Genomic DNA, 25,722 nt, shown 5'->3' on the forward strand with positions numbered 1-25,722 from the left:
ATATTTCACAGTATAAACATTTTGAATATTTTACTCATCAATAAACACATTTTAGTGTCCTAAGAACCAAATCAGATTTTAGCATTATAGAAAATGGATCATACAAAGTTGATTTAAGTTTTTGTATTTAAAAAGTAAAGTTTCCATCATCAGCTCCACTGCAGTGCCCTCACACACAATGCCCAACTCAGACTGTTAACAGTTAAATGTACAGCAGACATACTGAGAAACAGTTAAAAAAAATTATAAAATGAAGCATCAAGGCAGGATTTCCCAGTAGTCTATACACGTGGTGTAGGCACTGAAAAAAGCACAACAGTGAAATTCACTAACAGAAAGACACCCTTCGCCACTAAGAAGTTTTAAAATAAAACTCTCAAGAACCTTGTTGATACAAAAGTAGATATCAAGCTCCCTAATCAGTTACAAAGGCTTGCGTTTCAATCGTTTTAATTTTTATTCAGCTGGCGCTGAGCTCTTCATCAGCCTCTTCATTCAGTGTAAGTGAGAAGCAACACAGGAGAAGGCCTCCTGATATCATCTTAATTGCCACAAAAGGTCTGACAGAGAAACTTCCACAGACATCTTCAGCTGGCTTGACTTGCAGTCCTAAATTCATTTGGCTGTGAGAGTTTTCTCTTTAAAAAGTGCACGTAGTGACAGAACATCATGTCTGTCAGACGCTGACATTACGTGTAGTAGTCCAGTTTGCTCGCTATCGTCTTGCAGCCTTTGACGGAGAACACTCGCTCAGATTTGGGGAAATAGACTAAATCTCTAGCCACCATGTCTGCCACATCTGTGTTTGGCTTGATCTTCCTGGCTTTCATCGCACCCATGGCGCATTGGACAACATGCTGGTACTCCAGAGGAAGGAACGGGACAAAGAAGTCGATCAAATTCCTGTCGATCAAACTTGTGTGAAAAAAGCCGCCTAAAGAAAGAGATAAACATATACTTTTAGTGGTGAAAAGTTTTTATAAAAAATATCAGTGAAAACGCAAGTATTTAAACACCTTTTACGTACTATTTTTGTTGTTAAAAACCGATAGTGAGAGTGAGGTTTCCAGGTCTTTCAGCTCGATCTCTTCTCGATTTCGTCCTGCTCTCCAGAAATCTAGAGCCGTTTGTACAATGCTGTCCCCTCCAGCATTACTATTAGAAAGATAACAGAAAAACAAATTACCAGTCTGGTATAAAAAAAATTAAAAAAAATCATGCACTATGTGAAATCAAAGTTGAACATCACATAGCAGCAATTGTAAACCCAACAAAGAACCACAACCAATTAAAATGCTCTCAGCTTTTACCTGAGGAAAACAAAGATAGATTTCCGATAAGAAACTCCATCCAGCTTGTCATAGTAGTCCAGGTATGGCTTAATACTGTCAATCAGGCCAGGGTGCATCTTGTCCATCTCATCAAAGATGAACATGGAGCGTTCACAGTTGGTAACGTTGCCTTTGATCCACTGCTGTAACTGAGACTGAAGAAAACAACAGCAAATTAACAACAAGTTAATGCTACCATTTTTCATTTTAAATTAAAATCTCTGATATTACTTACCTTGTAGACAGATATTTTGCTGGGATGAGGGAAATGAAGTATGGATGTGAACACATGAATAAATGAGCTGTCCATGCCCTCCTTGTAAATGTTCTCAGCTATAAGCTGACTAACAAAGTTCTTTCCTGTGCCGGTCCATCCGTGCAGAGAGAGTACCAGGGGCTTCTTTGGGTTGTTGTTGCTCATGAATCCATTCACAGCTTTTAAAATGATGCGTGATGCAATATGCTGTCCAAACAGTTTGTTTTCCAAGTCATTCTTGAGCCCTAGAGAGTTCAGAGGAAAGCCAGCAGGATTAGAGGCTGAAACACATAACTGGAATAACTTCCTCACATTGAGGCTGTAAGAGACTTGCTTCAATTTGGCTCGGCTTTTGTAGTGATTGTCTCTTTATTAGAAGACATATTGAACATACTGTATTACAAGATCAGAAGTGATAATACTTTGTGCCTGTCCTGTTATCTCAAACATGCAATCTAATAAACCAACATATATGTAGAGAAAAAATGTGGGGAGCATTTTTATAATTTTCTATAATTTGAGAGGTGAAACATTCACAGCAGAATAATCAACACTGACTAACTTTGTGAAGGGAAGCAGATTAACCTGATAGGTGAGATAATGTTTTAATACAGAACTGAGAAAATAATGTTCTAAGGTTTTCTTTCTATGTCTATTTTTTTTTTAAAGACAGGATACATAGTGTGTGATTGGATGATCTAGTTGTTGTTTTACAGTTTATAATCATAAATCTTGAAACAGTCTGACCAGGATGACATGGTCACTTGGTGAAATTCAAACTTTGGTCAAAAAGTTTGATTTTACAGCAGGAACTGCCATTTTTAATAAGACTGTGAAAACACTGTTTTATAAACAATGTGGATGAGGATGGATAAGGAACACATCCAATATTTGGCTGTCAATTTCAATAATAGATAAGGCTAGAGGAACACTCCCAAGTAAAAGAAGGGGATGCAAATCCTTCTTTCACATCTTCAAACCCATACATACCTCACTAAGACTCCAATGAAAAAAAAAAGTATTCCAAAAACCTGGATAGTGTCCACTTATTAATTTTACTTTCCTCTAAAGAAACTAGAAACAAGGAATAAAAAACATCAGAAGGTTCAAACCCTCAGCTTACTGATTTGCCACATTTTATTCAGTAATACATGAATCATTATTCATATGTATTGAAAAATCTCAGGCTCAGGTAAAAGCATGCAAATATCACTCAAGGTCTGTATGCGTAAATGAATGTACTGTAGGTCTGAATGGGCAAATAAACTGGGAATCCTCTACCAGGCTGTGATTTAATGACAGATGGCGAATGTTGTGGTCTGTTGGGGAGGTATTAGGGTTAGAGATGTGAGCGGGATCAATAACATCGTTGACAAAGAAACAATCATTGGTAAGAAGATGGAAATGTTTGAGTCTGTGAGGATCAGCAGATCACTAAAAAACAGCTCTTCTTCGTGGACAATACATCCAACCTGTTCCATGACACTCCAAAGCCAAAAGGGTAAAGTTTTCCACAAACTCATTTAGCTTTTCTGTCACAAAGAAAACTTCAGGGAGTCATTCAAACCTTCCACCATAACAATGCAAGCATCCCTGTGACAGGTGTACACGTTCCAATTCATCGTAAAATTTTCATTTTCCACTGCCATTTTCAGCTGATGTAATTTGGGTTTTTGATCATTCAGGTACAGGTTTAATAGAGTCTATCAATTACAAAAGTAATTGAAATTAAAGCTGATGTGGCTTTCAACTCAGAAATGCTGCTATAAATGCCCGAAGGGGTCAGTATCTGATGAAAACTAAGCGGAAATTTAGACATATTTTACTGTATGGTTTCGGTTTACTGGGTTTAAAATGGACACCCAATCCGTGGCACGTTCACTCACACCTTAGCTTTAAGTTATTGCAAAGCAGTTACGACAGAAAAATGAACATCTATTCGATCACGTTTAAAACAAGGTGTATATGCTCACCAGTTGCATTGAAGGCAATCCAGTTTGGATGACAGCTCTCGTGTAAATAATTGTAGATCGTTCGCCCTAAAGTCGCACCGAGACCCACGACCACAGTTGTTGTGATGGGATCAAACGCGTACACCAGCACACTAGCTGTCAGCAAAACGTGTAACGATATATATAAATGTAACACTTTCATTGTCAAAACCAATTATTATTTTCACATTAATCGTTTACATTAGGTAAAACAAGTACAGCACCTCGACAAAACCGCGCTCAAGCTGCAGACTAATTTCGCTAACGGGGAACTTCCTTCCTGATACGTCACGAACACGTCACAATGTATGAGTTCTGTTGAAGATACCAACAGGATTACAGAAGAGTGATAATACTGTGATCAAATATAACCGTTACAGTTAACTGTCCCTCCAGGCTGAGGGATTCTGTTCATTGTACAGCTACTTGTACCATGTAGCAGGTGCACTTGCCCCACCAGCTTTAAAAAGTTTGCTCATAATTTAGACTTTCACCAGTTTAACAGAGAATTCAGAAGTGTTTGCCTTCCGACCGCTGAAAAAAACAAGACGGGGAGGCGAAAGTCGTAGTGACTACCGTTTATCTAGTAGTGTTACCTGTTCTGTTGAAATCAATCCACTCCGGTCGACAGCACTCGTGAAAGTAGTAGAAAATGTTCTGGTAGCTAGCTAAAAATCCAGTGAGAGCCGCAGCCATGCCAACCGCTATGGTGGTACTAATGGGTTCAATTGCCAGCGCCATGTCGGAGCAGACCAACATCCACAGCAGCAGCACGTTTTGTTTCCTCGGTTTCATTTTGCTACTTTAGCAAAGGTCAAAAGAAAAGAGGCAAACTGCTTCCAAGCGTAACAAACTGTTCACAAAAGCCGACAGTCACCACGTCGGAAGCAGTTAGCAGAGGAAGCGCTGGTTGTCATGGGCATGACGTCAAGGTCCAAAGGTGGTTCTTCTTCTACGGTTCCTGCATCGTTAGAATAAATAAATATTTTATGTTTGTAGCAATAGCAACGTTAAGTCTTAGGGTCGCCATGAAATCATTAAATTATTTGGTCAGATACATCATGTAGAGGATGCAGGATGTACCATGCGAAGAAGGATGGCATGGGAGCAACCGTGGGTCCAGATTTTAATTTGAACTTTGACTTACCACACGTTGTTAAAGATCACACAAACCCTCCTATGTCAACTGTAGTACCTAATGTCACTGGTCTCTTTCAACAAGATAATTTAAAAAATAGCTCAGGGACAGTTAGATAAACATGACCATATTGACTTGGTGGAAAAGCCCCACATTTCAAACTAATTGATGGAAAAACACGGATGGAGAGCCCACCTGGCAATTTACATGACTTAAAACCATCCATCCATTATCTATACACTTTGTCCATTAAGCGGTCACAGGGAAGCTGGAGTCTAACCCAGCATTTAGCAGCTGAGAGGTAGGGTACACCCTGGACAGGTCACCAGTCTATTGCAGGGACTGGGACATTCCAGGAGGACATTTTATGTCCCACCTGTAAAATCTCAATTAATCTGTGCACAATACACAAATACATGCACTGCTTGTGTAAATTACACTTGTCTTGAAAAAATATATAAATATAGATGTTGGAAAATATGTTCCAAATGATTATTCAAACTGCCATATAGATCTCACACACCAGCACACCCTAAAATGACATTTTTTCTCTCGTACTTCTTATAACCACTTTTTAATGCATTTTCGGATGATATGGTGTTAGTGTTTCTCTTCTATTATTGAAACATTTGAATTTAATAATCAGCATATCTTAAATGATAGCAATAATGTGCTGAAGTTGTGTCCCACTTATGTGCAACCCTGTTACCAAAACCTATTTAGCACGGCAGAAGAAAAAGACAGTGTCACATGACAGAAGAAATAACAAATTAAGATTTATGCTAACAGCATGGGCAGACCAAGGGTAAGGTTTCTCACATTCATTGCAGCCTAGGACTGTGTCACCCTGTTACTTATACTGTAAAATTAGCACAAATTGATTGAGTTTTTTTTTCTTTATTATTTAATATAACTAACTATGTCTTCAATTTCAGTAACATTACATTCCACAGCTATCACATAAAAGCTAACATTAGCACTGATTTTAAACCCCGTCACTTGCAACCCTGTTACTTTAATTACAGGGTTACATCTAATTCAGTTCACTCAGAAAGGGTAATCCATGGTCTAAAGTAAGATTAAATGTGTGTATATTTTAGCATAATATGCTTGTTGCTCTTCAGTACTAAACTCTTCAATAAGGGGTTTACAAGAGGAACCTATAATTTTTTTGAAGTGAGCCATTACATATATATATATATATATATATATATATATCAAGTATATTTTTTATGCTTAAGCTGGACAAATTCAATTTTTTGTTTGTTTATAATGCTGTTTTCAAAAATACATGATAAAAAATACTAAAATAATTAATTTTTCAAATGTCTCTATGACCATATTGTCCATCTCTTTGGATGGTGGGAGGAAGCACATGGGGAGAACATGCAAACTCCACACAGAAAGGCCACTGTTCGAACCTCCCCCCAGCCAAGACTCAAACTAGTGACCTCGTAGAGGCTGCAGTGCTAACCACCACACCATCGTGCAGTCCATGACTTAAAACATCTATTAATATTCTGTTTAATCTCTGATCTTGAGAAATCCTTGTTTTTCTAAATATCTTACCTTACCATCAAGTTACAAATCTTCCACAACAAAGAGTCGTATTTCAGCATAACTTGGAGACTGAGTGGGCTTCATGGGGCTGACAAGCATGTGTGCACCTCTCAATAGTCACCAGGTAGGAAAGAGTGGCCTTTTTTAGACTGAGAATGTTAACAGTCAAGAAAGACTGTTATTACCATTGTGTTTGAGTGGAGATATTTTCTCTTGTCTTCACTTATTTCTCCTGTGAGCCCTCAATGGTTACAAAATAGTAAAAGAGGGTAGGTCAACCTCTAATCCTACAATAAACAGAGGCCTTTCCCAACACACACTTACCCCACTGGTCCGCACTTCACCTCATCTGAAGCTCTCCTGAACCCCCACACTGTGGCAGCTTGGGCTGGAGTTGAAGAAATTTGACTCATTATGCTTAATTGCGTCATATATTAATTTTGTTAAGTGTTCAATAATCACACCAATCATTATTTCTTTCATATATGTTTATTAATTGATTGTTATATTATGCTATAATACACTTTTTTTTTTTTTACATTTTACTAATTATGTGTTTATACATCTTTAAGTTTTATTCATTTCAAATACTTGTGCATTGTTTCTTCTGTTCTGACTGTTAAAAATTCACTGAGAGGGCCGGGTGGCCTCCATCTTATCTCAGACCCAGGAAAATGATCCTTCCTCAGAACCTTGGAAATGGGTGCAGACTGGTATTTGTGAAGACACAAAGCTAACACATGGCTCAACTCCTTCAAGATAATACAGGTTGTTTTTAGCTTTTATGGCACCAGTTCTGAGATTTACATATTCACCAAAGGTCTTGAAGAAGGTAGGATTCCACTCTATCCTGACCTTATCTGGTCATGATGACCCCTGTGTGTCAACAGAAAAGTATAAAACTTTTGTCTTGCTTCTGGTCCCTCAGAGTCTCTTCTGAATTCACCTGAGTCAGATGACACACTCTCCTTGCTGCAAGTATTGATTATTCTGTTTTTATTAAACTTTGTTACACTTTCTCTTAACCAGACTCTTGGTAATTCATTTTTTTACAACACTGGATACTCAGTCAGAGAGTGAAAGCAAGGCGAAAGCACATTCTTGGAACTAAACAATGAAAAAATCCCCAGAGAGAAGATTAGGGGAATGTCACAGGAAAGATTGGGAACACATTTAGAAAATCTATACACAAAGATAAATCCTGAAATGAATGCAAAGTGTTTGTGTTTGGAATGTTATTTCCCTCACTGCCACCAGGAGGTGTGCACTACTTTTGTTGGCTTGGCTTTGAATTTTTGTATATTGGATGTGCAGAAAACTTATGTAACTCTACTACAGTAACTGATAAAGCTTTCACTGCTGTTAATTAAAACTACAAAAAGAGAAAATAGCTTGTACTTTGTGTTAGAAGAAGTTACGAAAAAGAAGAAAGATGAGAAGTGATGAATCAGGTGAAAATTGTTCCTGGACAAAGTGCAGCAAGTCTTCTCTCTGTTCTTCTCTCCTGGAGATGTTTTCTCAATCAGGTTCAACAAAAAATGGATGTTTGTTTGTTTGTTTTTTTTAACATTATGATTCAGTCATGTCCAGAATAAGTGGATTCCCTGGAAAAGAAAAAAAAAGAGACAAATTTCAAATATTTTAAAATATGAAAAAGCATTTTCAAGTTTATGCAGCTCCAGGAGTGTTAAAAAGTTATTAAAGTCAAGATTTATTCAAGATTATTTCTGGATATTTCACTGCATAAATATGGACATGCATTTGCAATCAGTGTTTGGTTTTTTTAGTTTACACATTCATTAATGAAATGTTATATTTGACTGATGTTTTATCTGAAAAATTATAAAAGAAAACTTCATTTTGAAGTTAGAACTGCTTTAAAATCAATATTGACCACTTAACACATCCCCATATTTTGCTGTGATCATTATTTTAGGCTAGTTTTTTGGCCTGCTTTTAGCTTAGATGGAAAATTTGGTTCATTTCGATCCCGAAACAAATTCAGGAGAAAGTAATTTGAACTTGCTGACTGTAAATTAAATGATGACCTCAGTATGATAATTGTGAGGGAGACATTTCAACCTCATGGTGGTGCTAAAGGAGAAGTTTAAATTAGGATTGTACAAAATATCATTCACCAACTATTGAAATATTTCAAGTAAAGATAAATCTTTGACCTGCTGGAGGTGCTACAGCTGAAATGTCTGGGGATGACCTCTGTCATCTGCAGCAAATTTCATGGTGGTGCAGCCAAGATTGAGAGATTTTTCTAAAATCAAAACCAACATCGTCAGGATGAATCGTCAGGAAGTCTTGCTTCACACTGTAGGAAACAAGAGCATCTGCTAAAATTTCATGGCAATTTGTTTCAGTATTGTAAAAATAATATCACTGCTAGAAATAAAAAGTGAAGTCTCTGACTTTTGGATGCAGAACATAGTCTATTTATATTTATTTTAATGCTGTTAGTTTTTTAAAAAACTCCCCAAAAGACAAAGACCTTTTTATTTTTAGTCAGTTCTCCTGAATATTTACTGATTATGACATATAAACAGTGGAATAAATGAATAAAGAGGTAAAAGTCCATTATTGAAACATATTTCAATATAAGAACAGAAACTGGCATTATTTATCTGTGAGTAGGTTTCATTGAAAAGTCTGTGCACCCTCTCAACGGTCATCAGGTTGGAAAGAGTAGCTTTGCCTGTTCTCTTCTCCACTCTGTTGCTACCAGTGAGTGCTTGATTGGAGATCCTTTCTCCTCTTTTATTTCATTTATTTCTCCTGCACTCATTCCCTCAATGGTTACAGAATAGGAGAAGGGGGCAGGTCAGCCTCTGATCCTACAATAAACAGAGGGCATTGCCACCACACAGTGACCCCACTCCTCCTCTCTTCACCTCATCTTATGCTCGCCTGAACCCCCACACTGAGGCAGCTTGGACTGGGTAGCCAGTCAAAGAATGAAAGCAGAGCCAAAGCACATTCCTGTGACTAAACAATGAGAAAATCTGCAGAGAGAAGACTAGGGGGAATGTCACAGGACAGATTGGGAACATATTTGGAAAATCTATACACAAAGATAAATCCTACAATGAATGCAAAGTGCTTGTGTTTGGAGTGTGATTTTCTTTACCACCACCAGGAGGCGTGGACTATTGTCAATATGACTGTAAATTTTGGCATATTGTGCAGAACACTCATGTAACTGAATTACAGTAACTAATAAAGCTTTCACTGCTCTGTTAAATAACATTTAAAAAGAGAGAAAATAGATTTATCATGTGGAATCATGTAAATATCCTCTTAACTCTTGCTGATGTAGAAGATAAGTTAAAGGTGTAAAAAAATCTACTTTTTTCAATCACCAGTGTTTGGTCTTTTACCTACAAATTGGTCTAATTAATGTTTTGTGTATTAAAAAAATTCTAAGTGAAACAGTTAATTTTTTATGCATAATACTAACAATAACAATTTAAATTTGACTATTATTTTACAGCTATATGACAAGTAATACAGCAGAAACATGTTGAGATGAAACAAGTGGTTTTCATTTTGCAACCACTTTCGTTTTAACATGCCTTAATCTTTAAAACAGGTTTCACTTACATTGTGGTTTCTTTTTTATTCCCACCAAAACCCCTCTTCTTAAATTAAACACAGAATAAAGATAAAAACATCTAAATTTTGTGTGAAAAAATATTATTAAATTGTTATTTAATATTCACTAATTCATTAAAAATATGTATTTACAGTGTTTATTTGTATTATTCAGATAATTTCCACATGAATAAAGAAATATAATATAATAACAATAAATCTGTGACAGTTTTCTTGACTGATTATTGATCAACCTCCTTCAGAAAATGTTATCTATTTGTCAAAATGTTTCTCCTGTTCTCCTATTAAATATCTTAGTTCACTGTGTTGTCATAAGCTATTTAACTTTTAAAAAAAATATGCATGCTTTTCATTTGTTTAATGCTGTAAAGAACTACAATAAATTATTGTTTTTATAAATATGACATAATCAAGAAAAAAAGTATTTTTGCTGTTACATCTTCAGTGTTTGTCTTTTCTGCTTATGCTTAAGCAAAATGTAACTTCATCAATGAATTTCTTATTCATATTTAATTATAATTTATTTAAGATTGCGTGACTAAAGGAAAGATTTAGAAGAGTGCATCAACTTCCTGGTTTGAAAGGGGCTGAAAGCAGAAAATGTCCCGTCTGTATTGGTCAAACAGCTCAGCATGTTCTCAAAGATCGACTCAACTTTGGTAGAACAAATCAAATCAAAACAGAAATAATTGCTTTTAGTAGGTGTATGTGGGCTTGGCTTGCGAGTCCCTGTAATGGCAACAGCACATAAAAAACATACATTTTGGACTTAAAAAGTTAAACGTAGAGCACATTGAAATAAAATTGATTTTCTTCCTGATGGTGGCGCTGCAGGAGTAGGTCATGGCTCGCTAACCTTTCTTGAACTTGCTGCAGTTTGATATGTGATGGTGATGAGTGAGACCAACACAGTAATGTGGGACTATGATTGCAGTGTGTATGTGTGTGAGTTGTGTTCTCTTGAAGGACTTTTAAGGTGGTTTTTGAAACACTTTCAGACCTCTGTGATGATTTGGAAAAGCTTGTGTGACTTTCAGACACCGCTCGCTGGTCATGGTCATTCCAATATGAAAATATTTTTTATTTTTATAAGGACGTTTCTTTTTTACACAAACTTGTTTAAGTCAGGTTATGTTAAAATGTATAGCTGATGCAAAATAAATAAATAAAAGGGATAAGTTCATTAGATGCTCTCATACACACTGCTGTAAATCAACCAGCATTACACTGATTAGCCACATACATCAAAGCTACTGCAGGTAAAGTTAGTAACTCTGCTCATCTTGTACAATGTTCTGGGAAACCCTGCATACTGACGTTCACAAGGCTGCTACTTTGACACATGCCACTAACCTAAACCTTTTTGCAGACCAGTCCCACCCACTGATATAGCAACAGCACTCCCCTACAGTAGCAGCCTCCCCCAGAGGGACAGCAGTGAGACCTTCACAAACTGATTAGGAAAGGCTCAGAGAGTTTGAGGTGTTCTATTTAAACCCAGTTGGTTCAGAAACCAGTCAGATAAGAAACATTCAGAAAGTCTTTTATCATGACTGGTAGCTCTCCTGGCGACCTGAGGAAGACCTTATTATTTTTAGGCTAATTGGTGGATTTGTGTTATTAAATTCTGCATTGTGTTTCAGCGTGTGAATATTAATCCCTCTTTTTGATATTTGAGTCCTGCTTCCTTAACACCTGAAACACTGCATCCAACATGAGAGGCAGGAGATTGAGCAATATATATATATAAGAAACTGAAGGGAATTTAGCTTGGCTTGACATAATTTGTAGGTGAAGGAAAACAAAACACAAGATTACAATAGAAAAAAATAAAACAAATTAAATGACTAACACAAAACAGCTGAGTAGCAATTAGTGATGAATATCTGGGGTCCAGTCAAATAGTTGTTTTTGCTTACAGTTTCTAACTGAGTGAAATGGCTCCGAAGTATCTAAGCAGCAGCTGTTTTAATTATTAGAAATTAAAAGTGCGTTATTTATCAAAATGTTTAGCAAGGAAACACTGAAAGATCCTTTATAAAAATGTTAAATAATCATGCACTTTTAAAGCAGCACTCATTTCTATTAATCCGTTGAAAGTAACTGTAACTTGTATGGATAAACATAAGGATGAGGTAACAATAAAACAATTACAATAAAATATTTCACTTTTGTGCCCTTTTCATTCCTTTTAATTGACCTTCTAGATAGTAACGTAAAAGGTTTTTGAAGATAAATTATTTAAAGTTTTGAGGTCACCTTAGAATATTTATCTCACACGTAAAGTTTTAGTGCTGCAGAGAAGTGTTAAGATTCTCATCGCAGTTTAGTCATCTTTTCCTAAATCCTTAGAAATGTCTCCTACCATCTTTTCTTGACCCTTTTGACTTTTTCCAGGATAGCTAAGAAAAAAATATGAAAAAATATGAAAGCAAGTATAGTTTATCCATTTATTTACCTATTATTTTTTTCTATTCAACAGGACACCTGTTGAGCTGTGGAGCAGAGCTGAAGTACTTAAATGAGCAGATAAATGAGGAGCATAATAAAAAGTGATGAATCATGACCATACCCATAAATCATGACATAATGAACATAATATATACCAATGGGTTGTGACAAGAAGAAAAAGAAAAAAACAGCTGCAAACAAATAATCAAAATCCTGCCTGTAAGTGATCAAAGAGAAGAGAGACAACACATAAAAAGCTGAGAAAATTGGTCAAAAGTTAGACCTGTTCCTTAAACAGGTCTAACTAAACAGTTAAAAATCTAATGTACAAAATCAAGGAAAAAAAAAAAAAAAAAAAACTCCAGAACTCCAGTCGTTGGCTTCTTTAGTTCTGAGACAATTACAGCATCATGTTAGAAGACAAAAAGATGACAGCAGTGAGACCTTCACAAACTGATTAGGAAAGGCTCAGAGAGTTTGAGGTGTTCTATTTAAACCCAGTTGGTTCAGAAACCAGTCAGATAAGAAACGTTCAGAAAGTCTTTTATCATGACTGGTAGCTCTCCTGGCGACCTGAGGAAGACCTTATTATTTTTAGGCTAATTGGTGGATTTGTGTTATTAAATTCTGCATTGTGTTTCAGCGTGTGAATATTAATCCCTCTTTTTGATAACATGCCTTAAAAATCCTTACGAGTAAATTAAAATCCAAGGAGTAAAGTTATTTTTCAGTATTGCAGTATCATAAAAAAAAAAATTAAAAAAAAGTTTGTTTTTTTTTTGATTTATGATTAACTTCTCTGGTGTTTACAGCCAAGCTTGCTAGAGTCAGCTCTGTCCAACAAGTGATCTTTCAGTCAGAAGTGACTAATAGAATGAATGTGTTTTCTTAAAAGTGCTTTCATAACCCAACAGCACACTATCAGATGGTGAGAACAAAACAGAACAATTCTTTCAAGATTTCCATCACAGGAATGTGTAGGCCTTAATACTTTCACTCCTTCACAGATACAAAAGCTGTGCTTTGAGAGAAACCATTTAGTTTAAATGAAAAAAGAAAACTTCTTTAAAATCAAACTGGACAATCAAATCAAGTACAACAGCTTAAAAATATTTGCTCAATGCAATTCTTCAGACCCATGGTAAAAATGTATAGATCAATACAATTTGTGGGAATTTTTTTTTTGGATGAAAGAAAAAAAAAACATACCAAGTTAATGCAGCTCCAGTGATGGTGTAAAAAAGTCAAGGTCATATATTGATATTTCACAGTATAAACATTTTGAATATTTTACTCATCAATAAACACATTTTAGTGTCCTAAGAACCAAATCAGATTTTAGCATTATAGAAAATGGATCATACAAAGTTGATTTTAAGTTTTTGTATTTAAAAAGTAAAGTTTCCATCATCAGCTCCACTGCAGTACCCTCACACACAATGCCCAACTCAGACTGTTAACAGTTAAATGTACAGCAGACATACTGAGAAACAGTTAAAAAAAATTATAAAATGAAGCATCAAGGCAGGATTTCCCAGTAGTCTATACACGTGGTGTAGGCACTGAAAAAAGCACAACAGTGAAATTCACTAACAGAAAGACACCCTTCGCCACTAAGAAGTTTTAAAATAAAACTCTCAAGAACCTTGTTGATACAAAAGTAGATATCAAGCTCCCTAATCAGTTACAAAGGCTTGCGTTTCAATCGTTTTAATTTTTTATTCAGCTGGCGCTGAGCTCTTCATCAGCCTCTTCATTCAGTGTAAGTGAGAAGCAACACAGGAGAAGGCCTCCTGATATCATCTTAATTGCCACAAAAGGTCTGACAGAGAAACTTCCACAGACATCTTCAGCTGGCTTGACTTGCAGTCCTAAATTCATTTGGCTGTGAGAGTTTTCTCTTTAAAAAGTGCACGTAGTGACAGAACATCATGTCTGTCAGACGCTGACATTACGTGTAGTAGTCCAGTTTGCTCGCTATCGTCTTGCAGCCTTTGACGGAGAACACTCGCTCAGATTTGGGGAAATAGACTAAATCTCTAGCCACCATGTCTGCCACATCTGTGTTTGGCTTGATCTTCCTGGCTTTCATCGCACCCATGGCGCACTGGACAACATGCTGGTACTCCAGAGGAAGGAACGGGACAAAGAAGTCGATCAAATTCCTGTCGATCAAACTTGTGTGAAAAAAGCCGCCTAAAGAAAGAGATAAACATATACTTTTAGTGGTGAAAAGTTTTTAAAAAAAATATCAGTGAAAACGCAAGTATTTAAACACCTTTTACGTACTATTTTTGTTGTTAAAAACCAATAGTGAGAGTGAGGTTTCCAGGTCTTTCAGCTCGATCTCTTCTCGATTTCGTCCTGCTCTCCGGAAATCTAGAGCTGTTTGTACAATGCTTTCCCCTCCAGCATTACTATTAGAAAGATAACAGAAAAACAAATTACCAGTCTGGTATAAAAAAAATTAAAAAAAAATCATGCACTATGTGAAATCAAAGTTGAACATCACATAGCAGCAATTGTAAACCCAACAAAGAACCACAACCAATTAAAATGCTCTCAGCTTTTACCTGAGGAAAACAAAGATAGATTTCCGATAAGAAACTCCATCCAGCTTGTCATAGTAGTCCAGGTATGGCTTAATACTGTCAATCAGGCCAGGGTGCATCTTGTCCATCTCATCAAAGATGAACATGGAGCGTTCACAGTTGGTGACGTTGCCTTTGATCCACTGCTGTAACTGAGACTGAAGAAAACAACAGCAAATTAACAACAAGTTAATGCTACCATTTTTCATTTTAAATTAAAATCTCTGATATTCCATACCTTGTAGACAGATATTTGGCTGGGATGAGGGAAATGAAGTATGGATGTGAACACATGAATAAATGAGCTGTCCATGCCCTCCTTGTAAATGTTCTCAGCTATAAGCTGACGAACAAAGTTCTTTCCTGTGCCGGTCCATCCGTGCAGAGAGAGCACCAGGGGCTTCTTTGGGTTGTTGTTGCTCATGAATCCATTCACAGCTTTTAAAATGATGCGTGATGCAATATGCTGTCCAAACAGTTTGTTTTCCAAGTCATTCTTGAGCCCTAGAGAGTTCAGAGGAAAGCCAGCAGGATTAGAGGCTGAAACACATAACTGGAATAACTGCCTCACATTGAGGCTGTAAGAGACTTGCTTCAATTTGGCTCGGCTTTTGTAGTGATTGTCTCTTTATTAGAAGACATATTGAACATACTGTATTACAAGATCAGAAGTGATAATACTTTGTGCCTGTCCTGTTATCTCAAACATGCAATCTAATAAACCAACATATATGTAGAGAAAAAATGTGGGGAGCATTTTTATAATTTTCCATAATTTGAGAGATGAAACATTCACAGCAGAATAATCAACACTGACTAACTTTGTGAAGGGAAGCAGATTAACCTGATAGGTGAGATAATGTTTTAATACAGAACTGAGAAAATAATGTTCTAAGGTTTTCTTTCTATGTCTATTTTTTTTAAAGACAGGATACATAGTGTGTGATTGGATGATCTAGTTGTTGTTTTACAGTTTATAATCATAAATCTTGAAACAGTCTGACCAGGATGACACGGTCACTTGGTGAAATTCAAACTTCGGTCAAAAAGTTTGATTTTACAGCAGGAACTGCCATTTTTAATAAGACTGTGAAAACACTGTTTTATAAACAATGTGGATGAGGATGGATAAGGAACACATCCAATACTTGGCTGTCAATTTCAATAATAGATAAGGCTAGAGGAACACTCCCAAGTAAAAGAAGGGGATGCAAATCCTTCTTTCACATCTTCAAACCCATACATACCTCACTAAGACTCCAATGAAAAAAAAAGTATTCCAAAAACCTGGATAGTGTCCACTTATTAATTTTACTTTCCTCTAAAGAAACTAGAAACAAGGAATAAAAAACATCAGAAGGTTCAAACCCTCAGCTTACTGATTTGCCACATTTTATTCAGTAATACATGAATCATTATTCATATGTATTGAAAAATCTCAGGCTCAGGTAAAAGCATGCAAATATCACTCAAGGTCTGTATGCGTAAATGAATGTACTGTAGGTCTGAATGGGCAAATGGATGCAACAATAAACTGGGAATCCTCTACCAGGCTGTGATTTAATGACAGATGGCGAATGTTGTGGTCTGTTGGGGAGGTATTAGGGTTAGAGATGTGAGCGGGATCAATAACATCGTTGACAAAGAAACAATCATTGGTAAGAAGATGGAAATGTTTGAGTCTGTGAGGATCAGCAGATCACTAAAAAACAGCTCTTCTTCGTGGACAATACATCCAACCTGTTCCATGACACTCCAAAGCCAAAAGGGTAAAGTTTTCCACAAACTCATTTAGCTTTTCTGTCACAAAGAAAACTTCAGGGAGTCATTCAAACCTTCCACCATAACAATGCAAACATCCCTGTGACAGGTGTCCACGTTCCAATTCATCGTAAAATTTTCATTTTCCACTGCCATTTTCAGCTGATGTAATTTGGGTTTTTGATCATTCAGGTACATGTTTAATAGAGTCTATCAATTACAAAAGTAATTGAGATTAAAGCTGATGTGGCTTTCAACTCAGAAATGCTGCTACAAATGCCCGAAGGGGTCAGTATATGATGAAAACTAAACGGAAATTTAGACATATTTTACTGTAAGGTTTCGGTTTACTGGGTTTAAAATAGACACCCAATCCGTGGCACGTTCACTGACACCTTAGCTTTACGTTATTGCAAAGCAGTTAACGACAGAAAAATGAACATCTATTCGATCACGTTAAAACAAGGTGTATATGCTCACCAGTTGAATTGAAGGCAATCCAGTTTGGATGACAGCTCTCGTGTAAATAACCGTAGATCGTTCGCCCTAGAGTCGCACCGAGACACACGACCACAGTTGTTGTGATGGGATCAAACGCGTACACCAGCACACTAGCTGTCAGCAAAACGTGTAACGATATATATAAATGTAACACTTTCATTGTCAAAACCAATTATTATTATTTTTACATTAATCGTTTACATTAGGTAAAACAAGTACAGCACCTCGACAAAACCGCACTCAAGCTGCAGACTAATTTCGCTAACGGGGAACTTCCTGATACGGCTGCCGAGTCTGGACTCCACGGACTTTTGAAACTCGCGCGCGTTTTGTTGGGAGTCGATGGTCAAATCACTATCGCGAAATCAGCAGCAAAACTCGGTGGTTGACTGTGGCGACAAGGAATGTGGATCACTTGGCGATAGGAGGAGAGGTATTCCTGGTAGAATGAGGAAGTCAGGAGAATCTATGAGAGTGATGGCGGGTGGGCGCGGCTATGCTGTGAATGGGCCTGAGTGGGGAGACACTGACTTTTCTGGAAGTGAGGATCTCATGGAGATAAGTCGAGATAGTGGCAGTCAGAGGGTAAAAAGAAGGAGTGAATCCTTTGAAAATAGTAGTAAGAAAGTTAGGCATGTTGGAGATGAGAGACCTCAGGATCAGGCAGAAAAATGGAAGATTATACTGCGCTTCGGAGAAGAAAATGGTTTATCTGCCATGAGTCCAGTAAAACTTTCAACAGTGTTGAAAAATCAGGTAGGGGACATTGTTATGGCCAAGGTGCTGAGAGATGGTAATTTATTGATTGTTTGTAAGAATGAGGAGCAGCGGGAGAGGGCAGGTAAGTTGAGGGAAATAGGTAAGTGGAAGGTGACGAGCGTGAGTCGCGTTGAGACGGGGAGGAAATGGATCAAAGGAGTGATATGGGGAGTCCCGGTTGGAGTGACAGTGGAAGAGATTAAACAAAACCTAAGAGGGGGGAGAGTAAGAGATGCTCGTAGAATTCAGGTAACAAAAAACGGTGAAAGGACAGATAGCGAAGGTGTGGTGATCGAGTTTGAAGATGAAGTACTTCCAAACAACGTGACTCTTGGTTTTTTAAACTATCGATTGAGAGAATATGTACCGAAGCCAATACGGTGCTTTAACTGCCAAAGATTTGGGCATGTTGCCCTGGTATGTAAGGGTAAGAGGAGATGTGCAAGATGTGGAGGCAATCATGACTATGGCAAGTGTGGACAGGGTGTACAACCAAAATGTTGTAACTGTGGGGGGTGTCATAGTGTGGCTTATGGAGGGTGTGAGGTAATGAAAAGGGAGGTGGAAATACAGCGAGTTAGAGTGCAAAATAAAATCACATATGCAGAAGCTGTCAGGAGTGTGAAAACACAAGAGGAACAGGGAGGTAGGGGAGGCATCCAAGGACAACACAGTATGGGACAGGGCAAAGAAATAGGCGGACATGTTCTGATTGACTTAAAGAAGCTGGTCACTTTCATTGCAGGAGTCATAAATGGAACTATGGAGGTAAAATCTAAAACGGAAAGAATACAAATCATTGTTAAGGCAGCAATTCACCACCTTGACATCAAGGAATTAACCTGGGAGGAAGTGAGGAATGATCTGAGTGTGCAGGCCAGCCAGGAGCATCTGGGGATAGGGTAGGTGTATTAATATGGTCCTTTTGCTACAATGGAATGCTAGAAGTGTGTTGGCTAACGGACATGAATTGAAAAAGTTTATTAATGATTTAACAAGGAAACCTGACGTAATCTGTTTGCAGGAAACATGGCTGAGACCCAGACTGGATTTTGTAATAGCTGGCTATGTTAGCATCAGACTTGATAGGACGGAGGGGGTGGGTGGAGGATGTGCTACTTTTATTCGTGAAGGTTTGCCATTTAGGGAGATAGGTAAAGGTAATGAATTAGAATACATTGGTGTTGAATTATGGACAACTGAGAGAGCGATAACTGTTATTAATTTTTATAATCCTTGTAAGAAGTTGATTCTTGATAGAATGTGTGGAATAGAAGGACTTGACAGTAACAGGGTAATCCTTTGTGGAGATTTTAATGCATATAGCACCTTATGGGGAGGTGGGAGAACAGATTTAAATGGTGAAGTGATAGAGGAATTGTTGGAAGAAAAGGGGCTGGTATGTTTAAATGATGGAAGGGGCACAAGGATAGAGATGCGCACAGGAAAAACGTCAGCACTAGATCTCACTCTGGTGTCTAGAAACCTAGCTGGACTATGTGAATGGGAATTATGGGAACAGTCTGTGTTAGGGAGTGATCACTTTCCAATCTTTTGTAACTGTTTGATTAAAAATGTTCAGTATCAGGGAGACAGACCAGGGAGGTGGGTTTTTAGTAGGGCACAATGGGAGAAGTTCAGTGTTATGTGTGAAAAGGAAATGAATGATTTAAACTTAAATGTAGATATTGAGGTAGTGGATGAAAGATTTCGACATATTTTGTTATCAACAGCATATCAAGCTATTCCTAGGAGTAAAGGGAAAATGAAGAAGAAAGGAGTCCCATGGTGGACAGCAGAGTGTGGTGTAGCTTTAAAGGTGAGAAATAAAGCCTTTAAGCAACTCAGGAAGACGCACAATTTCCAACATTTGATTCAATATAAACAAGCTCAAGCAGTTCTTCGCAAAACCATCCGGAAAGCAAAAAAACACAGCTGGCAGTCCTTTTGTAATAAAATTGGGAGATCAACACCCATGGAGGATGTCTGGGGAATGATTAGGAGAATGAGAGGGATTAGAAGGGAATGGCAATACCCAGTATTAAAACATAATGAACAGAATGCAGTGTCTGATGCAGAAAAAGCGGAAATATTAGCAATGGTACTCACTAAAATCCATAGTTCCAATAATTTGACAGAAGAAGGAAAACGAGGAAGGGAGGGAACTAGTGCTGCTCACCTAGGGGTCCTGGAGCGTAGAGTTGATACTCAGAGCGCAATGGATGCTCCATTTACACTAGAGGAGATGAGGAGAGCTCTTGAGAAGGCTGGAACATCTGCTCCAGGAAAAGATAACATTTGTTACATCATGTTAAAGAATTTAGGGAAAATAGCAGCACAGAAACTTCTGGGGTTTTATAATAAAGTGTGGGAAGAGGGAGTTTTGCCCAGAAGCTGGAAGGAGGCTGTCATTATCCCAATCAGAAAGCCAGGTAGGGACCCCACAAATCCCATGAACTACAGACCAATTGCATTAACTTCACATATAGGTAAGATAATGGAGAGAATGATCACAGATAGGTTAAATTATTATTTGGAAAGTAGAGACTGCTTGACTCCTTTTCAAAGTGGATTTAGGAAAGGTAGGGTAGTGATGGTTTAATGAAGCCCCGTGAATGTGTTGAATCTTTCTGGCCAACTGCATCGCCAAATGTCTCATTACTCGAGGCCCCATTTAACAGCTCACTTGGTAGTACTGACATCTGCTGGTCATTTGATGCCCAGCAGTCCACCTGTCAAATTAAATGTTATCCACACACCAGTTGATATGTAAACTGTATTGTAAATTAATAAATATATATATATATATATATATATATATATATATATATAAATATATATGTCGTTTTTCTCTCCTATATATACAGACCGCCATGTGCATGCATTTATATATGTATATATATATATATATATATATATATATATACACACATTTTTTATATATACACAAGTATATATTCACATACTCAGTACATTTCCTCAATTTCCCGCGGCTTTTTCAGCGTCTCTATGCACACAACGAGGCACTCACGTGATTTACGACAAGCGGGGCCTCGTTTGTCTTTGGTCACGTGATATTCAGGAAACTGATACGGGCCTCGCTACAGGCCTCATTTGGACACGCCCCCTTTACTCGATGCAGTCCTCGGGGCTTTGGTGTCAGACGTAACATCATTATGGTAGGGGGGCCATGGATCCAGTTGTGTGGCTGGAAACAGAAATCAAGAGGGCCCAAATAACTAAAGAAACAGTAATGGCGGTATTTTTTGACATTGAAAAAGCTTATGATATGGTATGGAAGGAGGGCTTAATGATAAAGTTGGATCAGATGGGGGTAACAGGTAGGACATTCAACTGGATTAAAGATTTTTTGTTTGATAGAGTCATTCAGGTAAGAATTGGATCTTATTTATCCAGACAGTGTAAGGTAGATAACGGCACCCCACAGGGAAGTGTGATCAGCCCGGTATTATTCACAATTATGATTAATGATGTTTTTGATCTTGTGCAAAATGATATAGGGCGCTCTCTGTTTGCAGATGATGGGGCCCTGTGGAAACGGGGAAGGAATATTAAATATATTAAACAGAGGATGCAAATTGCAATAGAGGTTGTAGAAAAATGGTCGTATTCTTGGGGCTTTCGGTTTTCAGTAGAAAAAAACAAAAGTTGTAATATTTAGTAGAAAGAGAAATGTTGTAACAGATTTAAAATTGTATGGAGAAAAACTGGAGTAGGTCAGATCATTTAAATTCCTCGGAATGTGGCTGGATAGCACTTTGACCTGGAAGGAACATATAACAAGAATAGGTACTAAATGTAAAGGAGCTTTGAATATCATGAGGTGCCTTACGGGGTGTGAATGGGGGGCCAGTAGGGGAGCATTACGAAAGATATATATAGCACTGATTTGATCTGTATTAGATTATGGATGCTTTGTTTATGGTTCTGCTGCTAAAACACACTTACAAAAACTGGAGACAGTCCAATCCAAGGCTTTAAGATTATGTTGTGGAGCATTTAAAACATCCCCAGTTGCAGCAATACAGGTGGAAATGGGAGAATTACCTTTGAAATTAAGGAGACGGCAACTGCTGATGAATTACTGGGCGTATCTTCAGGGTCACACTCTGGACGGGCACCCAACAACTAAGGTAATCCTTCCTTGTTGGGAGAGTGAAAGAGACCGAACAAAGTGTTTAATATGGAGCAGTGCACACTTTGCTGATGAAATGGGATTAACTAACCTCCGTTTTGTTCCTACAGTTCCATTATCAGTTACTCCACCATGGGTTTTTCCTGCAGTCTCCATTGACTTATACTTCTTGGAAAACAGGAATAAGTACAAAGACATAGCGAATGCTCAAATATTAATAAAAGATAGACTTGAAATGTTGTATCAGGATTGTGTTGTTATTTATACAGATGGTTCAAAAGATCCCAAAACAGGAAAAACAGGGTTTTCAGTGACGGTTCCTACACTAGCAATAGACATCAAAAGACGGACTCCAGATCACTTAGCAGTTTTTACAGTGGAAATGATGGCAGTGGTAACAGCATTACAGTGGATAGAGGACACCAGGGCTGCTAAGGCCATCATCTGCTCTGACTCTCACTCAGTCCTGGCATCAATTCAGTCTTCTTTCTCACAAACAAGACAAGATATGTTAAATGAGATACTTGCTGCACTTTTTAGATTTAAAAGCAATAATATATCCGTCACTTTTATGTGGGTTCCAGCACATCAGGGTGTCATTGGGAATGAAAGGGCAGACAAATTAGCAAAGGAGGCATTAGAACTAGAGGATATCATGGTGGTAGCACTCAGTAAAACTGAAACTAAATCTATAATTAAGAGACACATCTTGCAGGAATGGCAAAAGAAATGGGATGAAGAAAGAACTGATTCAATCCAGGGGAAGGTGGGCAAACTGAGACCAGCAGGGGGCAGCGCGAGGAAAGAACAGGTCAACACTAGACTCAGAATTGGACACACTGGCTTAAATAAAACGTTAAACTTAATAGGCAAACACCCGTCGGGTTTGTGTGAAAATTGTGGTGAAGACGAGACAGTTCAACATGTGTTATGTCAGTGTCCAGCATATTCAGTGGAAAGACTTACATTCCATGCAGGTTTACAGAAAGCTGGCATCACAGATCTCCAGCTATCATCTATATTAAGGGGTGAGCCATGGCAGTACTTGTTATGTTTCCTAAAGGAAACAGGGTTACTTACTAGAATCTAGTTTTTTTTTGTTTTTTTTTTGTCTTATCCGCTCAGACCCACACTCCAGCATAGTAGGTGGCAGTAATGCACCTGATTAGAAGGTGCCACCCGCCAAAAACCAAGAAGAAGAAGAAGAGTGATAATACTGTGATCAAATATAACCGTTACAGTTAACTGTCCCTCCCGGCTGAGGGATTCTGTTCATTATACAGCTACTTGTACCATGTAGCAGGTGCACTTGCCCCACCAGCTTTAAAAAGTTTGCTCATAATTTAGACTTTCACTAGTTTAACAGAGAATTCAGAAGTGTTTGCCTTCCGACCGCTAAAAAAAAAACAAGACGGGGAGGCGAAAGTCGTAGTGACCACCGTTTATCTAGTAGTGTTACCTGTTCTGTTGAAATCAATCCACTCCGATCGACAGCACTCGTGAAAGTAGTAGAAAATGTTCTGCTAGCTAGCTAAAAATCCAGTGAAGCCGCAGCCATGCCAACCGCTATGGTGGTACTAATGGGTTCAATTGCCAGCGTCATGTCGGAGCAGACCAGCATCCACAGCAGCAGCACGTTTTGTTTCCTCGGTTTCATTTTGCTACTTTAGCAAAGGTCAAAAGAAAAGAGGCAAACTGCTTCCAAGCGTAACAAACTGTTCACAAAAGCCGACAGTCACCACGTCGGAAGCAGTTAGCAGAGGAAGCGCTGGTTGTCATGGGCATGACGTCAGGGTCCAAAGGTGGTTCTTCTTCTACGGTTCCTGCATCGTTAGAATAAATAAATATTTTATGTTTGTAGCAATAGCAACGTTAAGTCTTAGGGTCGCCATGAAATCATTAAATTATTTGGTCAGATACATCATAGAGGATGCAGGATGTACCATGCGAAGAAGGATGGCATGGGAGCAACCGTGGGTCCAGATTTTAATTTGAACTTTGACTTACCACACGTTGTTAAAGATCACACAAACCCTCCTATGTCAACTGTAGTACCTAATGTCACTGGTCTCTTTCAACAAGATAATTTAAAAAATAGCTCAGGGACAGTTAGATAAACATGACCATATTGACTTTGTGGAAAAGCCCCACATTTCAAACTAATTGATGGAAAAACACGGATGGAGAGCCCACCTGGCAATTTACATGACTTAAAACCATCCATCCATTATCTATACACTTTGTCCATTAAGCGGTCGCAGGGAAGCTGGAGTCTAACCCAGCATTTAGCAGCTGAGAGGCAGGGTACACCCTGGACAGGTCACCAGTCTATTGCAGGGACTGGGACATTCCAGGAGGACATTTTATGTCCCACCTGTAAAATTTCAAGTAATCTGTGCACAATACACAAATACATGCACTGCTTGTGTAAATTACACTTGTCTTGAAAAAATATATAAATATAGATGTTGGAAAATATGTTCCAAATGATTATTCAAACTGCCATATAGATCTCACACACCAGCACACCCTAAAATGACATTTTTCTCTCGTACTTTCTTATAACCACTTTTTAATGCATTTTCGGATGATATGGTGTTAGTGTTTCTCTTCTATTATTGAAACATTTGAATTTAATAATCAGCATATCTTAAATGATAGCAATAATGTGCTGAAGTTGTGTCCCACTTATGTGCAACCCTGTTACCAAAACCTATTTAGCACGGCAGAAGAAAAAGACAGTGTCACATGACAGAAGAAATAACAAATTAAGATTTATGCTAACAGCATGGGCAGACCAAGGGTAAGGTTTCTCACATTCATTGCAGCCTAGACTGTGTCACCCTGTTACTTATACTGTAAAATTAGCACAAATTGATTGAGTTTTTTTTTCTTTATTATTTAATATAACTAACTATGTCTTCAATTTCAGTAACATTACATTCCACAGCTATCACATAAAAGCTAACATTAGCACTGATTTTAAACCCCGTCACTTGCAACCCTGTTACTTTAATTACAGGGTTACATCTAATTCAGTTCACTCAGAAAGGGTAATCCATGGTCTAAAGTAAGATTAAATGTGTGTATATTTTAGCATAATATGCTTGTTGCTCTTCAGTACTAAACTCTTCAATAAGGGGTTTACAAGAGGAACCTATAATTTTTTTGAAGTGAGCCATTACATATATATATATATATATATATATATCAAGTATATTTTTTATGCTTAAGCTGGACAAATTCAATTTTTTGTTTGTTTATAATGCTGTTTTCAAAAATACATGATAAAAAATACTAAAATAATTAATTTTTCAAATGTCTCTATGACCATATTGTCCATCTCTTTGGATGGTGGGAGGAAGCACATGGGGAGAACATGCAAACTCCACACAGAAAGGCCACTGTTCGAACCTCCCCCCAGCCAAGACTCAAACTAGTGACCTCGTAGAGGCTGCAGTGCTAACCATCACACCATCGTGCAGTCCATGACTTAAAACATCTACTAATATTCTGTTTAATCTCTGATCTTGAGAAATCCTTGTTTTTCTAAATATCTTACCTTACCATCAAGTTACAAATCTTCCACAACAAAGAGTCGTATTT

The 25,722-nt window shown here is 37.7% G+C and overlaps 2 protein-coding genes across 6 annotated transcripts; both read right to left on the reverse strand.

Moving 5' to 3' along the window:
- Positions 1 to 118: 118 nt before the first annotated feature.
- Positions 119 to 4,498, reverse strand: LOC121629871 (torsin-1A-like). 2 transcript variants are annotated; one of them, XM_041969752.1, is made up of 5 exons: positions 4,175 to 4,498; positions 1,567 to 1,832; positions 1,311 to 1,486; positions 1,028 to 1,155; positions 119 to 934 (listed from the first exon to the last, which is right to left on the reverse strand). In XM_041969752.1, exons 1-5 carry the CDS (start codon positions 4,371 to 4,373, stop codon positions 690 to 692), a joined length of 1,014 nt encoding a protein of 337 aa, XP_041825686.1. In that variant the 5' UTR covers positions 4,374 to 4,498; the 3' UTR covers positions 119 to 689. The 2 variants fall into 2 exon arrangements, with proteins under 2 accessions (XP_041825686.1, XP_041825687.1); XM_041969753.1 differs by lacking the exon at positions 4,175 to 4,498 and adding an exon at positions 3,561 to 3,825.
- Positions 4,499 to 13,535: 9,037 nt separating this feature from the next.
- On the reverse strand, positions 13,536 to 23,902 carry LOC121629873 (torsin-1A-like). 4 transcript variants are annotated; one of them, XM_041969759.1, is made up of 8 exons: positions 23,576 to 23,902; positions 22,208 to 22,284; positions 22,029 to 22,124; positions 20,140 to 20,236; positions 15,178 to 15,443; positions 14,922 to 15,097; positions 14,638 to 14,765; positions 13,536 to 14,544 (listed from the first exon to the last, which is right to left on the reverse strand). In XM_041969759.1, the coding sequence occupies exons 4-8, from the start codon at positions 20,189 to 20,191 to the stop codon at positions 14,300 to 14,302; spliced, it is 867 nt and encodes a 288-aa protein (XP_041825693.1). In that variant the 5' UTR covers positions 20,192 to 20,236; positions 22,029 to 22,124; positions 22,208 to 22,284; positions 23,576 to 23,902; the 3' UTR covers positions 13,536 to 14,299. The 4 variants fall into 4 exon arrangements, with proteins under 4 accessions (XP_041825693.1, XP_041825692.1, XP_041825691.1 ...); XM_041969758.1 differs by lacking the exon at positions 23,576 to 23,902 and adding an exon at positions 20,992 to 21,168 and having other exon boundaries at positions 22,029 to 22,674; XM_041969757.1 differs by lacking the exon at positions 23,576 to 23,902 and having other exon boundaries at positions 22,029 to 22,674.
- Between the last annotated feature and the right edge of the window lie 1,820 nt (positions 23,903 to 25,722).

Source organism: Melanotaenia boesemani, chromosome 19 (assembly GCF_017639745.1).
Source record: "Melanotaenia boesemani isolate fMelBoe1 chromosome 19, fMelBoe1.pri, whole genome shotgun sequence".
Taxonomy (NCBI): Eukaryota; Metazoa; Chordata; class Actinopteri; order Atheriniformes; family Melanotaeniidae; genus Melanotaenia; species Melanotaenia boesemani.

Excerpts from the sequence above, each read along its gene's own strand:
- LOC121629871 (XM_041969752.1), bottom strand. The coding sequence starts at position 4,373 with ATGAAACCGAGGAAACAAAACGTGCTGCTGCTGTGGATGTTGGTCTGC. Across the intron at positions 1,833-4,174 it reads GATTGATTTCAACAGAACAG|GGCTCAAGAATGACTTGGAA; the intron begins GTAACACTACTA and ends TGAACTCTCTAG. Across the intron at positions 1,487-1,566 it reads GCAAAATATCTGTCTACAAG|TCTCAGTTACAGCAGTGGAT; the intron begins GTAAGTAATATC and ends TGTTTTCTTCAG.
- LOC121629873 (XM_041969754.1), bottom strand. The coding sequence starts at position 17,361 with ATGAAAGTGTTACATTTATATATATCGTTACACGTTTTGCTGACAGCT. Across the intron at positions 15,098-15,177 it reads GCCAAATATCTGTCTACAAG|TCTCAGTTACAGCAGTGGAT; the intron begins GTATGGAATATC and ends TGTTTTCTTCAG. Across the intron at positions 14,545-14,637 it reads GGTTTTTAACAACAAAAATA|GCGGCTTTTTTCACACAAGT; the intron begins GTACGTAAAAGG and ends CTCTTTCTTTAG.